This window comes from Trachypithecus francoisi, unplaced genomic scaffold, assembly GCF_009764315.1.
Source record: "Trachypithecus francoisi isolate TF-2019V2 unplaced genomic scaffold, Tfra_2.0 Lachesis_group3, whole genome shotgun sequence".
Classification (NCBI taxonomy): domain Eukaryota; kingdom Metazoa; phylum Chordata; class Mammalia; order Primates; family Cercopithecidae; genus Trachypithecus; species Trachypithecus francoisi.
In genome coordinates, this window is record NW_022681468.1 from 133,180,040 (window position 1) to 133,195,073 (window position 15,034).

Here is a 15,034-nt window from a genome sequence, read left to right on the forward strand (position 1 = left end):
AAGCCTGGCTGCTGAAACCACCTGCTGTAACCTGAAACAAGTTTTATCTTCAGGTTTTAGCTTCTGAAAGAACCTGCTGCAGCTGTAGGGCAAGTTTTACCAACCCCCTTCACTCACCAATCAGAACTAACCAGCTGCCCAAAACTTTACTAAATGTCAATGAACTTTCTGGAAAAACAATAGATAACTTTTTTTTTTTTTTTAAATAAAACCCCCTAACTCCTCTTTGTTCTTCTCACATACTGAAGACCATCCTGTATTTGTAATAACCTGAACTTGCAATTCCTGTGTCCCAAATGAAACGCTAAATGTAGAGATTCGTCTCTTCGTATTTGACTTCGACAGGGGACGCAAGCAAAACCACACATTTAAAAACAGACTTGGTAAAATCAGCCAATTATGAAAAGAAACAGACGATTCCTTTTTCTCTTCTGGTTTAGTCTTCGCCCCGCAGCCTCCGCGATTCTTTCGAACGGCGGTTCTATCCCGTGACCTTTTCACTTTCCAAGTCAACGTACGGGGCCCGGAACGCACAGCTCCTCGCCTGCAAATTCCGAGAGTCCGGATTTTGGGGCTGCCGCGCGGCCACACAACCGAGCAGCTCGTACCCACATGGGGAAAAGGCCCTGGCCCTCGCCCTCGCCCCCGACCGGCGCGTGGCGGGGCGCGTGGGTCTTCGAGGGCCCGCGACGCGGCGCACATGCCGGTGCCCGCCTCCCGCGTCGGCAAGAAGACAGGGAGCTCGGACACGGGGAGGCTGACCCGGAGCCTACCCATGAGGCAGCGCGCCGGCTGCACGAGAGCCCCCCCTTTCCACGGCTCGGCTGCCAGCTCCGCAATGGGAGCCGCCGCCGTCGCCGCAGTGTAGTTTTTCGTGCTCCTCCTTTTCCTCCTCCTCTTTCTCCTCCTCCTCAGGGCTCCAGTCAGGCCGATCCGCTCCGCTCACGGTAAGCGCCCCCCGCCCCCGCCCTCCCTGCGCTGCAGCAGGCAGAGGCCCTCCCGCGCGGCCTGCGCCGCCTCACTCCGGGGGCGCTGGACTGGGGGTCTTGAGGCCGGCGCGGGTCGTCGGGAGCGCCCAGGGCGCGGGGGAGGAGGCCGGCTGCGCGGCGGCGGCGGCCGGACCGCCATCTTGCGTCGGCCCAGGCGGGGGAGGAGGGATCCCGGCGCGACGCGGCAGCCGCCTCGGCTGCTGCAGGCCTGGGCCGCGCGGGCCGCCGCCTTCTGCTCCTCCGCCACCTCCCCTCCCAGGCCTGTGCGCCTGTTTGTCCCCAGCCTGGTTTTGGCTTTTCTCTCTGGAGGCAACTCCCTTTGGTACATTTTGTGCCGATGTTTGGCCAAGACCCATGCTTCTCACAACACAGCCCACCCCCGTGTTTCTTCAGTCGTAGGAAAGGAGACCAAAAGGGGGTTCGGGATTTGCAGGCACAGGGCCCCTCGTTTTGCCCAGATGACCGGTCGTTCCACGTTTGCACCCTCATTTTTGTCAAAGGGACCTCCCCTGCTCTGCCATAGAATTCCCGTTATTGTCTACAGAAGAAGGGCCCTGAGGAGAAACGTGGAGTTGGAGTGACAATTTTCTGAGCTTTGCAAGGTTCACTTACTGAGACGGAAAGAATGATCTCACTCTGAGGTTTTAGCCTGCTCCGGCGATGGAAGGAGTTCCTCCCAACTTATCTCAAGTTTTAACGCTTTTAAGGAGAAATCTGCTGGAGAGGAAAAACGTCAAGGTGAACCCGCTTCTGCAAGCACGGGAGACCTTTGGCCAAAGGTCTTTGTTTGCGAAGATTCGTTAGTTAAAAAAAAAAAAATCTGTCATCTTAAATATTTGGCTGTATTGTTTTCAGGTTTGGACAGAATTTGTCATTTTTAGTGCCACGAAACATAAAATGGAACGCTGGAAGGAGAGTTTTAAAGCACAAAAGCTGCCTCTTAGCATCTGTAAGGTGTCCTGCTTTGGGGGACTACTGTGCCAACTCCAGCTGTCTCCACGCAGAAACTTAACCAGGGAAGGCACTGGTTTGCTTATACCATTGTTAGGGCTGTGTGTCTCTGATGTTTTAACATCACTACAAATACCGTTGTAATTGTGTCTTGCTTTAGTTTCTTTCTTTGATAACCCCTGATTTGTATCTCTTAGCAAACCCTTTTAAAGTGGTCTGGGTTGCGGGAATCATTTTGCAGGCAAGGAAACAGCCTCAGGGAGAGGACTTTAATGAGGTCACTAGGAAGAGCCAAGGCCAATTATATTAATAGAACCGCAGGTCTTCTGACTCCTTCTCCAGTGCTCAACGCTAGTATATACCATTTTTGTGGGAACGAAGTAGATGAGAATAGGCAAGGAGGCTCACCTAAAGATTTTAAGAAATACTACTAATTGCCCTTTCGTTGATATTTTTATGTTTTACTTTTGAAATGCGGGTGTTATGTTGGCCAGGCTGGTCTCAGACTCCTGGGCTCAAGCTGACCTCTCACTTTAGCCTCCGTAGCTGGGATTACAGGTGTGCATCATCTAGCCTGGCTTTTATATTTTTATTTTCGAATTAATTTATTAACTTTGCAACTTGTTATTTTTTTCAAAAATATTGAAAAGTTAAATAGCCCATTTGAACACCATACCTACCACCTAGTTTTAACGCTATCTTTTTGCCATATTTGCATTTTCCACTTACCTCACGTTCTGTTTTCCGAACATTTCAAAGTGCGTTACGGATACGACAGTTCAGCCCTAAATGCTGTATGTGTGTCAGTATGTATTTCGTAAGAGATCAAGGCCATTTTTCTGTGTAACAGTACCACAGTCACACTTAAGAAAGTGAAGAATATTCCTTACAATCTAACGTGGTGTAGTAGATATTCACATTTCCCCCCATTTATTCGAAATTCCTTTTCAATCGTTTTTGTTTGTTTGTTTGTTTGTTTGTTTTGAGATAGGTACTTGCTCTGTGTACCAGGATGGAGTGCTGTGGAGCAGTCTTGGCTTGCTGCATCCTTGACCTTCCTGGGCTCAAGCCATCCTCCCACCTCAGCCTCCTGAGTGGTTGGGAACCCAGGAGCACACCACCACACCCAGCTAATTTTTGTATTTTTTGTAGAGATGGGGTTTTGCAGTGTTGCCTAGGCTGGTCTCAAACTCCTGGGTTCAAGTGATCCACCTGCCCTGGCCTCCCAAAGTGCTGGTATTACAGATGTGAGCCACAGCACTGGGTGACATTGATCTTTTGAAGAGACCAGGTCTGTAGTCTTATAGAATAACCCATATTCCATGTTTTAGTGATAGTTCCTCCTCATAGTGTTTAAATTTGTTCCCTCTATCCTGTTTTCTGTAAACTTGGAATTGGGTCTAAAGGCTTGAATATATTCAGGTTTAATATTTTTTTTTGACAGGAGTACTTTGTAAGTCATGCAGTATACTTCATTGCATACAACATCCAAAGGCACATAAAATAGGCTTGTCTTATTAATAATCCTAAATTTGACAGGCTATCTTTCCATTGTAAGCATTTCCTTCTGCAATTAGCAAGTAATTTGTGGTGTGATATTTTGGCATTAGGGTAAGAATTTACCTGCAGTAATCTGATAAACACAGTTGGGAGCAGTCCTTTAGGTATGGGTTTGGAAGTTAGGAAGAAGGAGGAGTGGAGACAGTTCTAGAGGAAATGCTAACCTGTCTACTTTAGGGAACTTGGAATGCTACTGTGTGTCGGCATCAGAGCCTAGGGAGACTAGGAGAGAGGAGGCAGAAAGTAGATGTCAGAAAGACTTTGCCTTCTTTGAAAGTTTGCCTAGGACCATTTTAGCAGTAGTAAGCTATGGTAAATAGAAAAGTTCTGAAGTAGTTTGATGTTGAAGGATTGCAAGTGCTTCAACTGGAACATCTGTCCAGTTAGGCTACTAATCCAGTCCTTTTTCATTCCAGTGTTTTATTAATCAGCATTGGCTCACTGAAATAGCAATTTTCACAAATGTAAAGTCAACTGTAGTTTTAGGTGACAGGAAATTGGAAATTTCTATTGACAACATATTTTGTTATTCCAAAAGCAAGTTTTGGAAGATGAGGAATGTTTTTGATATATTCACTAATTAAATATATGAATCCTGAATAGTTTTTTTCTTGCTTTAGAGAACAATTAAAAACTGTTTGAATTTTCAGTCAGGTTTCTTTAAATAGTGATTTAAATAATGACTTGATTTACTTAGTGCCTTGTATCAAAAATTGTATGTTTAGAATTTTAATTCATTTCTCCAAGGCAATTTTAAGGATTCTCTTAACCCTCAGTGTAGGAGGAAAAGTATACAATTATCACTATCATCTGGGTCAAAAGGGACTGTTACGTTTTTGCATTTTAAGTTGTTATGTATAATTTATAGGAGTAAAAATATAATGTAAAACAACTTATTGGAGCTTTTAATAAGAATTTAAATATAGCAAATCTCTTTGTATATACTTAGAAAAATAAAAAACAAAATATCTATTTCATGCATTTAATTACATAACACCCCTACAACAAATATACATCACATTTGAACGCTTTATGTAAACATTCTTATTATTTAATAACACCCATTTTTTTCCTCTTTGAGTTTTTGTATCTATACAAAGAACATCCTCCTTTCTTCCCATTTTCAGATTATGTGCAAAAATCATTCTGATTAAAGGATAAGACAACATTCCCTTCCTAGTTTCTGCAAGTTATTTTCCTAGTTGCATGAGGAATTTCTTCTTGGTAACTTACAGTTTTGTAACTGAAGCTTTTCCCATACAATGAAAGTATACTCTGAACTAATACCAGTCATAAGCCATCTTCAAGTCATTCTCTTCCAAGTATTGTTTCTGACCCACTTTTTGAATGTATCACTCCTGTAGTCTTTTTGTAATACAGATCACTTCAGGTTAATTTATGTAAGGATTTAAAATTCATTGATGGTTGAGATGAATTGAGCTGAGAATTCTGGGTAGGTATAGTTTTCCTTAGGACAATAAGAATCATGAAGTATATTCAAAATCCAGATTTTGTGCAATTGACTTCTTTTGCTTTTCCATTTGTGAAAATTCGTAGAAGTACAATGCTGTTCTTCCTAAGAGTACCAACAAGGAGAGTTTGATGCTGTATGATATTCAGCCAAGTCTAAATTTGTAAAAAATTTGTCACAAGTTATATGTCTGACAGAGTTTTGAAATTTTTCTGTCATTTCTTATATATCAATCTGGATTCTACTCTCATGCCTTTTCCAAATCTCTGTGTAGATCTACATTGTCCAAGCTTATCATATTTCATTGTCACCTGTTGCTCAGATTTTCATTTCATGTTTTTCACCTTTGAAGGTATTTCTACCTGAAAGGGCAACATCATCTGAATGGAATTAATTATAGATGCTCCTTGAATTACGATAGGTTACATCCTTGATAAACCCATCATTAGTTGAAAGTATCATGAGTTGAAAATGCATTTAATGCACCTAACATACTGAACATCATACCTTGGTTTAGCCTACCTCAAATATGCACAGAACATTTACATTAGTCTACAGCTTGGCAACATCATCTAACTCAAAACTTATAATAATAAAGTGTTGAATATCATGTAATTTATTGAGTACTGTACTGAAAGGGAAAAACAGAATGGTTGTATGAGTACTTGAAGTAATGAATGCACTTTGACACCATGATAAAGTTGAAAAATTGTTTTAAGTTGAACCATCTCAAGTTGGAGACTGTCTGTACTTAGCAACTTTCATACATGACCCTGGAACTATTTGTCTTATGAATACTGATTGTAAATTTCAAATGCTTCCCTAATAGGTTCTTGCTTGTCATTCCTTCTGGGTTGTCTTTTTGCATGTACATCATCAAAATGCGATACTGGAAGAGTTTTTGAAACCTTTGATAGTTCATAATTTTGTTGAAGACAGTACATCTATCTTCTTTGCTCCACAATTGCAAGATATTTTCAATTTCAGATTTATAAATAACGAATTAGAATGATCAATCCAATGAATTTTTGAAAATGTCTACATTTTCTGTTTCCTTCCAGTCACCTTTCCATACACCTGCATTCAATACCTGTGCACTTAAGCGTTGTATCAAGGCTGGGTGTGGTGACTTATGCCTATAATCCCAGCACTTTGGGAGGCCAAGGCGGGATTACTTGAGCCTAGGAGTTTAAGACCAGCCAGGGCAACATAAGGAGATCTTGTCTCTACAAAAAATAAAAACTTAGCTGGGTGTAGTGGTGTATGCCTGTGGTCCCAGATACTTGGGAGGCTAAGGTGGGAGGATCAGTTGAGCCTGGAAGGTCTGGGCTGCAGTGAGCTGCGATTGTGCCACTGCATTCCAGCCTGGGTGACAGAGTGAGACCCTGTCTCTTAAAAACAAAATTGTATTAAGTAAAATTTTAGCACACACTTGTAAGGGATCAAAGACTGTCACGTTTTCTTTGAGCAGAACAGCATGGTCCATATTCTTAATGTAAAAATACTGTGTGATGAAGTTCTTCCCGCTGAATGAGAATGCCGTATTTCCTTTTTGTTTTTAGAAATACGTTGTTCTCTCATCGATTAAGTTTGAGAGAATTTGTCTAGAATAACTCATCTAAGGACTCAGTCTGAGATTTCCCTTACAAACTCATTTTCACTACCATCATTAAGAGTCTAAAGTGTGCTATCCATCTTTGTGTTAATCTTCTGGTTCATCTAATAGTTGTGAAGTGCCTTCCTCTGTTAATTTTCTTCTCTTCCATTTTGGTCAGAAAATGAAGTCTGAGTTCTTAACTGTATTCAGTGAAAACTAAAAACAGATGAAGGGGATCAGAATATGCCACTTAATTAAGCATAAGGATTATTTTGAGTTGAAGGGAAGTGAGAATCAATAGATGCATGAAGAGTTCTGTGCCCTCCCCTTATTTGCCAGGTAGTAGCAGGCATTAATTTCTATCTTTTTCTTTTCTTTCTTTCTTTTTTTTTTTTTTTGAGACAGTGTCTTGCTCTTATTGTCCAGGCTGGAGTGCAATGGCATGATCTTGGCTCACTGCAACCTCCACCTCCCGGGTTCAAGTGATTCTCCTGCCTCAGCCTCCCGAGTAGCTGGAACTACAGGCGTGCACCACCATGCCTGGCTAATTTTGTATCTTTAGTAGAGGGGATTTTGCCATGTTGGCCAGGCTGGTCTCAAACTCCTGACCTCAGGTGATCTGCCCACCTCGGCCTCCCAAAGTGCTGGGATTACAGGCATGAGCCACCACGCCCAGCCAGTTTCCTTCTTATAACTGGGAGGGAAGAGCAACTCTTTTCCCTTGAGATGGAGAGTCAAGGTAGAGATGAGTTTGTATAAACAAACTTTACTGAAATAACCGTTGTCTTCCATTGGTTCTCCCATCTTTTTCTAGCCACTTTCCCATGGTTTATTGTCCCTGAAATTCCAAGTTCCCTTTTTTGGGGGAGTTAAAATAGTATAAAAGCCCCTACGTCTAACTACTTGTTTGAGTTTCACTTCTTTTCTGTGAACTCCTGTGCATGTAAATACTGATAAAAATTGTATGCTTCTTCTCTTGTGAATCTATCTTTTCATAGTTGAATTCACAGGCCATGAGGTACTGAACCAAAGATGATAGAGGAATTGTTTTCCCTCCCTGACATAGACTACAAAAATGTCTTCAGTTTTCCGTACATCTTTGAGAGTTGATGCAATATTTTTGCAAAACTATAAGAAAACTGGAAAATAAATGAGAAAAATGAAGGCTAATGCATTAGTGATGATTTATTTCACTGTTACCCTTTTAGGCAGTCCCATTTTCTTATTTTTTTAGCGTAGTTGGGATTAATTGATGAACAATGGTGAAATAATACCTAGAATGATGGAGTTAGCAAAATATTTCAAGATGTAGGAAAAATAAAGTCACTAACGTCCCATAACGTATTTTAAACTGATAAAGGGATTCTGTTATAGACCCACGTAAGAATTATAAGATATAAAGAGTTTTAATTTATTTAAAAGTAGTAAGTAAATTTTCCCCTCTTTTTTTAAAGATCTCTAGGAAACAATGTGAATAATAAAATGTCAGTCTTTCTAAGTAATAACTGCTGAAGAAAGAAAATAAGCTAAAATAGTTTCCTTTGGACTCTGATAGTACACTGAGCTTCAATGGTTAATTTGGACAGTTAGAGTTCCACCCCTCTCCAATACACACATTAAACCTACCTGCCTCTTCTACTTCCATAATAGATTTTTTTAGCCTGTTGTACTTTAATACATCTCTAATGAATACAGGCAGTACCTAGAAAGTTATTCCTTGAGGTTTCTTTCTAAAGTTTTTTTTGTTGTTACCAGCTTTTTTTTTTTTTTTTTAAACCTTTCTTCCAAGCTTTACCTTCAGAGTCCTTTCATAATAAAAAATTATTAATTGGAACCCTGGCATATCAGGTGTTGTATTTAGACTTTTTGGTTAAATGTATTACACCAAAAGTGTATTTCATTTCAGTCATTTTCTTTGCAAACATTCCTGTTTTTCTGGTTTTGTATAACAGGATGAAGACAGTGATTTTTGGGATGATGTATGCTTTGCTTCTTTGTGTTTGTAAATACAATGCCTTACATGTAATTAATGTTCAATAAATACTTTTTCTTAGTGTTTTTTTTTTTTAATCACCTGAATATTCCCCAATAGTTTAAAATTACTGCTTTACTTTTTGGGTTGTTATGTAACTTACACATTTTTGACCAGCCAGTATAGTAATTTAGCTTTCTTTTTTAAAAGGGGCTTTGACTTGTGTTTCTCTAGTACAGTAGTTCTCTAAATGTGGTCTTGGGCTTGAGACACTTTGAAGGATTCTACCAGTTCCTCCCTTTACCACATACTTTTCTTGTGAGGCTGTATTTTCTTCACTTCAATGGAAGAGTGTAGTGCAACAGGTTGAATGCAGAAGGTTGTAAGAGAATCCAGCTGTCTTTATTAAGACATATTAATGAGGTATGCAAAAATGTAGCAAAAATGTAAAACAATACCACTCTTCTCCAAATTTTTTGTTTTGAGAAATACACTTTTTTTTTGTAAAAATATATTAATATGTAATGCTTTCATTGTTATCATCTTTAAGTAAATGAATGCATATTGAAAAAAATTTCTCAGGTTTGGGGTTTGTGGACTCCCAGGCAAAGATTCCATCCGTAAAGGTTAGTCAACCACACACCTTTTTTTGGTCAGGTTTGGAATTTTTTTTTTTTTAACATTATTAACTGAATGCCGTTCAGTTGATATGCATTTTGACTAGGGCTAGTCACCAAAGCAAAGATGATTAGTCTATGAACTAATTTGCCCCTTGCTTCTAGGCTTCACTCCTGTGCGTTCCTTATTTTGTGGGTTACCTTTGGCAAGTCTAAGCTAAGCGTGGAGGGGCTTGGGAGAGGTCTGGGGGTTTTAGGTATAATCCTAATCTCTGTTGTATCTCTTGCTTTGTTTTTTTACTTGCTCTGCTTTTCCTACTCAAGGTTTAAGATTATCTGACTCTCAGCTATACAGGATTGCTGACTGCTGCTAGAAAGGCCCTCATAACCAAAATGCAACACGGAAATAGCTTTCTTACATTCCATGAGAAAAAAAATAGATCTGACAACTTTATTGAATAGAAAAAGGTAAATAAGAAAACTGGCACTACTTTGGTGACACTACATTGTAGTGTCTGTTCATTTGAGAAGTTATACGCAAGAGATGTCTTTCTATTCTTTGATTTCTTTTTTTGTAGTGTTTAAGAGATTATAAAGTATGCTCACAGTTACCATATTCCATCATCAGAACAAATACTTCTTTGGAAAAGGTGGTGTTATCATCATCCATCCTTTACAGATGAAGAAATCAAGTCTTAGAAAAAGTTCATTTTATTGATTGGAATAATACTGGGTGCCAGATACCGTGTATTCATTTTATAAGATATGGTGCCTTTCCCTCACTTCACCCTCAGCCTTTTTATCTCAGAATTACATGTTCTCTTCTATTTGGGCTAGACAGTGCAGGCTAGCCTTACAGGCTGGCAGTGACAACAACTGTTAACAGTGCTGGCTCCTAAAGCGTTTGACCTATTCTGCGCCTCACTGCACCTGGAAGCTTTTAGCAGTAGGATAACCTAACCCAGCTCTGCATAGGTTGATGGGAAGTTATTAAAGAATTTGGAATTGGTAAATGACAGAATGAAAGCATTATTTTAGTAAATTGTTAATTTGGGGGCTCTTTATTGAAGAGATGAAAGCAAAAATCTGGATGCGGAGAGACCAAGTACAGACAGTCCCCACCTTAAGATGGTTCAACTTAAGGTTTTTTGACTTTATGATGGTGTGACAGTGGTATACATTTAGTAGAAACTGTACTTCAAGTTTTGAATTTTGATCTTTTTCTGGGCCAGTGATATGTGGTATGATACCATATTGTGATACTAGGCAGCAACAGCAAGCTGCAGCTACCAGTCACCCACATGATCATGAGGGTAAACAACTGATAACATACAGTATACTATGTTGTCAGATGATTTTGCCCAACCGCAGGCTAATGTAAGGGTTCTGAGCACGTTTAAGGTAAGTTAGACTAAGCTGTGATGTTCGGTATTTTAGGTATATTGAATGCATTTTCAACTTACGATATTTTCAACTTACGATGGGTTTAATCAGTACATTACCCCATCATAAGCTAAGGAGCAACTGTATAAAGTGAATCTTATAAAGTAAATCTGTTTCACTTTAGGTGTGAGGTTCTATGGGCCTGGCTAAGTATTGAGTGGATGGAGAGGCAAGGGTGATGTGGGAAATATTTTGAAGGAAGTCTATAGGACTGGGGAATTGACTAGATATAATTAAAAGAGGGAGATATTGAAAAAAAACCTCCAGGGATTCAAGATCAGAAGGATGGCAGTGTCATTAGTAGAAAAAGGGAAATGCAAAAGTAAAACTAACTTTTATAATTTAAGGTAAGATTCATATAACATCATTTCACCATTTAAAAATGTACAATTCAGTGGCATTTAGTACATTGATAGTGTTGTACAACTATCAACACTATCTAATTCCATAATATTTTCAGCTCCTCAAAAGGAAACCTGTTACCCATTATTCTGGATATTAGATATAAATAGAATCAAGCAATGTGTGACTGACTTCTTTTATTTTCAAGGCCTCATATTGTAGCATGTATCAGTGCTTCATTTTAAAAAAATGCTAAATAATGCTACATTGTATTGATATACCACATTTTATTTATTAGTTGAACATTTGGGTTGTTTCTGCTTTTTTTTTGGCTTTTATGAATAATGCTGTAGAAATAATTTCTATTTTAAGATATTGCCACAGCCACCCCAACCTTCAGCCAGCCAATACCCTGATTAGTCAGCAGCCATCAACATGGAGGCTGGACCTTCCTCCAGCAAAAAGATTATGACTCACTGAAGGCTCAATTGAGCTTTATCTTTTTTTAGCAATAAAGTAGTTTTTATTAAGGTATATATGTTGTTTTTTAGAGACAATGCTATTGCACATTTAGACTATACTATAGTTGTAAACCTAACTTTTATATTCACTGAGAAACCAAACAATGCATGTGACTTGCTTTATTGCAATATTCACTTTATTGTGGTGGTGATGGTGGTCTGGGACAGAGCCCTCAATGTCTCCAAGGTGTGCATGTACTGAATTTGAGGTGTGTTTAACTATCTAGATAGCAGTTTTGAGTAGTAAAAGAGGAAGGACTGTGACTTAGATGAGATGTCAGGTTATCTTTCTCCGTCTGTGTTCTTATAAATAAATAAATCCCTGAGGTTGGGCATTTTATAAAGAAAAAAGGTTTATTTGGCTCATGGTTCTGCAAGCTGTACAAGTAGCGTGGTACCAGCATCTGCTTGGCTTCTGGTGAGGGCCTCAGGCTGCATCTACTCATGGAAAAACAAAGGGGAAGCTGTGTGGGTAGCAATTTGTAAGGTGAGAGAGAAGAAGTGAGAGAAAGAGAGGAGGGAGGTTACTCAGGCTTTTTTTTTTTTTTTTTAAACAACCATTTCTTGTGGGAACTAATAGACTGAGAACTCACTCATTACCGTGAGGACAGCACCAAGCCATTCATGAGGGATTTGTCTCTTCCATCCAAACACGTCTCATTACCCTACCTGCAACATTGGAGATCAAATTTCAACGGTTTGAGAGACAAACATTCAAACTATAGCAGAGGTGATTATTTTCTGATCATATAGGCTGCTGTTGAGAATTGATAGCTGAGTCTATGGGATTTATTAGATCTGCTCTGGGGAACAGTTTATGTAGGACTGAGGTCTAAACTTTGTGGAAAACCTGTTTTTACATTATTTAAGGAGAAAGTCATCTGGAGAATCTGTGAAGAGTTAAAAAGGAGTAGGTGAGTACACAGGACTGTTGGTGTATAGAAAATTACTGAGCATGATATTTCAAGAAATGGGGTTAAAATGCTGCGAGATAAACAAGGAAAATGCAAATGAAGAAAAGGTAATTTGATCTGGCTATTGGGAGGGTTTTTGGGATCTTCAGGTGGATACTTGCTTTTAGTAAAGTACTGTGGAGTAGATAATGCTATAGCTGCCCTGCTGTGCTCAGCTCAGTTTTGACTGACAAAGTGGGTAGGGGAAGTGATGAAGAGATTCCCTGTACCCTATGTGAAAAAGTTTTCGTTCATATCAAAGCTTTTAATAACCGTACTGATTTAGATTCATTTGTAGATTTAAGTAGTCTGTTAAAGCACAGCCTTTCTATGTATTAATAGTATATTAAAAGAACTTTGCGTTTACAAAAATGTTAAAATTGTAAAAGGTTGAGTTATCATGATGCTATAATATTTGAGATGTTTGATCTGAATCTGTGTCTGTGAAGCAGGTGATTTCATTGAGAGTTTTGATTTAAGCCATCAAACATCTTTATTAAAATGAAATTAAGATTATTGGATGTTACTTTTTTTAAAGAATTTACTTGTTTTGAATAAACTCAAGACTTTTATTCTCAGTGTTGAGCTTCAACCTAACTGCTTCATTCATTATATTGTACTTGCAAGGTCCTAGAAAATATTTGGATGTAGCAGGTTGATTACCAGATATTTTATTGCCAATTCAAAAATGAAGTTTCATAATTCAACATATCTAATTAGAATAATTTTTTTTAGTGAAATAATAAAAAATCTTCCATATCTTTCAGTCTAGGCAGAAATTTACATACCTCTACTAGATGGAAATATTTACGGTGTTAGGGTTGGAAGGGTTCTGGAAGGTGTCTTGAAAGTGAACGTTTTCAATCACATAATGCTTAAATTTTTCATATTTTTCTTTGGTGAGCTTTCTCACCTAGAGTTCGTCTTAGTTTTTGATATTTTAACTGCTAATTGTTTTGTTCTTATATTGAGATGAAGTTTACCTCCCTGTAATTTGGTATTCCAAATATTCCAATATTCCTGGTGGAGGCAAATAGTGTCATATCTGAAATATTCAGCCTTAGAGGTGCCTGGGTTTGAATCCTTGCTCCTTTACTAAGTTTTGTTACTTTGGGCGAGGTACTTACCCTGTATAACTAAATTTGCACAGCTGTAAACAGGGAATGATGGTAGTGTCTACCTCATAGGAGTTTTTGAGGATTAGATGAAATATATATGCATTTAATGTTAGCTAATGTTAATAATTGTATACTAATTACAATTATTTTATAATTATATATTTATCATTATATTGTATAATTTATAGTGATGGTAACATAGTAGAATGTAAGGAATGAAGTAATGTTAAAGCCCAATACTAGCAATTCTCTAGTTTGCTCAAAACAAGTAAATATTACTGTTGTGATTGTTACTTGAGCCACACAAAGATCAAGTCACCTTCTTTCCTTCTTTCTCATGACAAACTTTAAAATTTCCATAAATAGCTTTTACTTCTCCCACCCTATAGTCTCATGTTTTTTAGGACTTTAGTCCTTTCAACTTGACCTAGACAAAGCTCTAGTTCTGAATTCCTTGTAGTGGACATCTGTTATTTTTGCCACCCAGCATCTATTTACCCTTACTTGGTTTTCCTTTGGAAAACCATTCTTTCCTCCAATCTTTATTCTTGTGCTTTTTGATTAAGACTCTCCCTCTGGCACCAGGGAGAGCATGTGATGTAAGCCCAAACCTATCACAATGCCTTAGCATTCCCTTAGTGATTGGCTTAGGGAAGGGCATGTAATTTTAGCCAAGCAAACCAACTCCAATAATAGCTGGGTCTCTTGTCATTGTCCTGGATTTCAGTATTGAAGAGTGTTAGACTGGAGCTGTTACAGTCATCCTCAATGGAGATTATGAGGATAGAATCAATACAGAGGAAGCCCAGGAATGGAGAAAGAAACCAGATTCACATGATATTGTTTGAATTATGTCTAGTTATTTCTACAAATGAGCCAATAAGTATCCTTTTGCATAAGCCAGTTTGAGTTGGGTTTTTGTTACTTATAGTTGAAAGAATCATGACCAATATGTAGTATTTCAAGTGGGGGTGTTGATTAGTATAGAATAGGGTAAAATGACCTTCTCTCTGATTTAATTCTCAAATTCTGTTATTTTGACACTATGTCACAAATCTGATATCAGTCCTCACTTAAAATCCCTCAATGGTTTTTCATTGTTCTTAGGATAAGGACAGAATTTCTTAACACAGTTCATAGGTGCTTCATTGTTTAACTCTTAACTCTTGTCTATCTCTGTTGTCTTATCTCTTCCCATGTAACTCCTTGCTTTTTTGTGTGTGTGTGTGTCACAGTGGTTTCTTTGCAGCTTTTCATATTTGCTGGCCTTTCTTCTGCCATAGATCTTTTGCACATGCAGTTCCTTCTTCATGGAATCCTCCCTTCCTTCTCCTGTTTGCCTAGTTAACTCCAACCCTTTCTTCAAATAACAACTTAATCATCACTTTTTTTCTTTTTTTGGCAAAACCAATTTTGATTATACTGGCTATAATTCCAGATTCATAACCTTCATAGCACTTACCATTGTCATTTTACATCCCTTTGTATGAGTGTTTGTCC

At 38.6% G+C, this 15,034-nt stretch overlaps 1 protein-coding gene across 12 annotated transcripts in view; it reads left to right on the forward strand.

Moving 5' to 3' along the window:
• The first annotated feature begins 334 nt into the window (after positions 1–334).
• Positions 335–15,034, forward strand: part of ZNF280D (zinc finger protein 280D) — a 98,118-nt gene continuing 83,418 nt past the window's right edge. For 5 of the 12 annotated variants that reach the window (XM_033190000.1, XM_033190010.1, XM_033190007.1 and 2 more), the window contains exon 1: positions 340–947. In XM_033190000.1, the coding sequence (XP_033045891.1) occupies positions 613–947 (335 nt within the window). In that variant the 5' untranslated portion in view covers positions 340–612. Of the gene's footprint in view, positions 948–15,034 lie in introns of all 12 variants that reach the window. The other 7 variants (XM_033190003.1, XM_033190005.1, XM_033190006.1 and 4 more) reach the window with 4 other exon arrangements.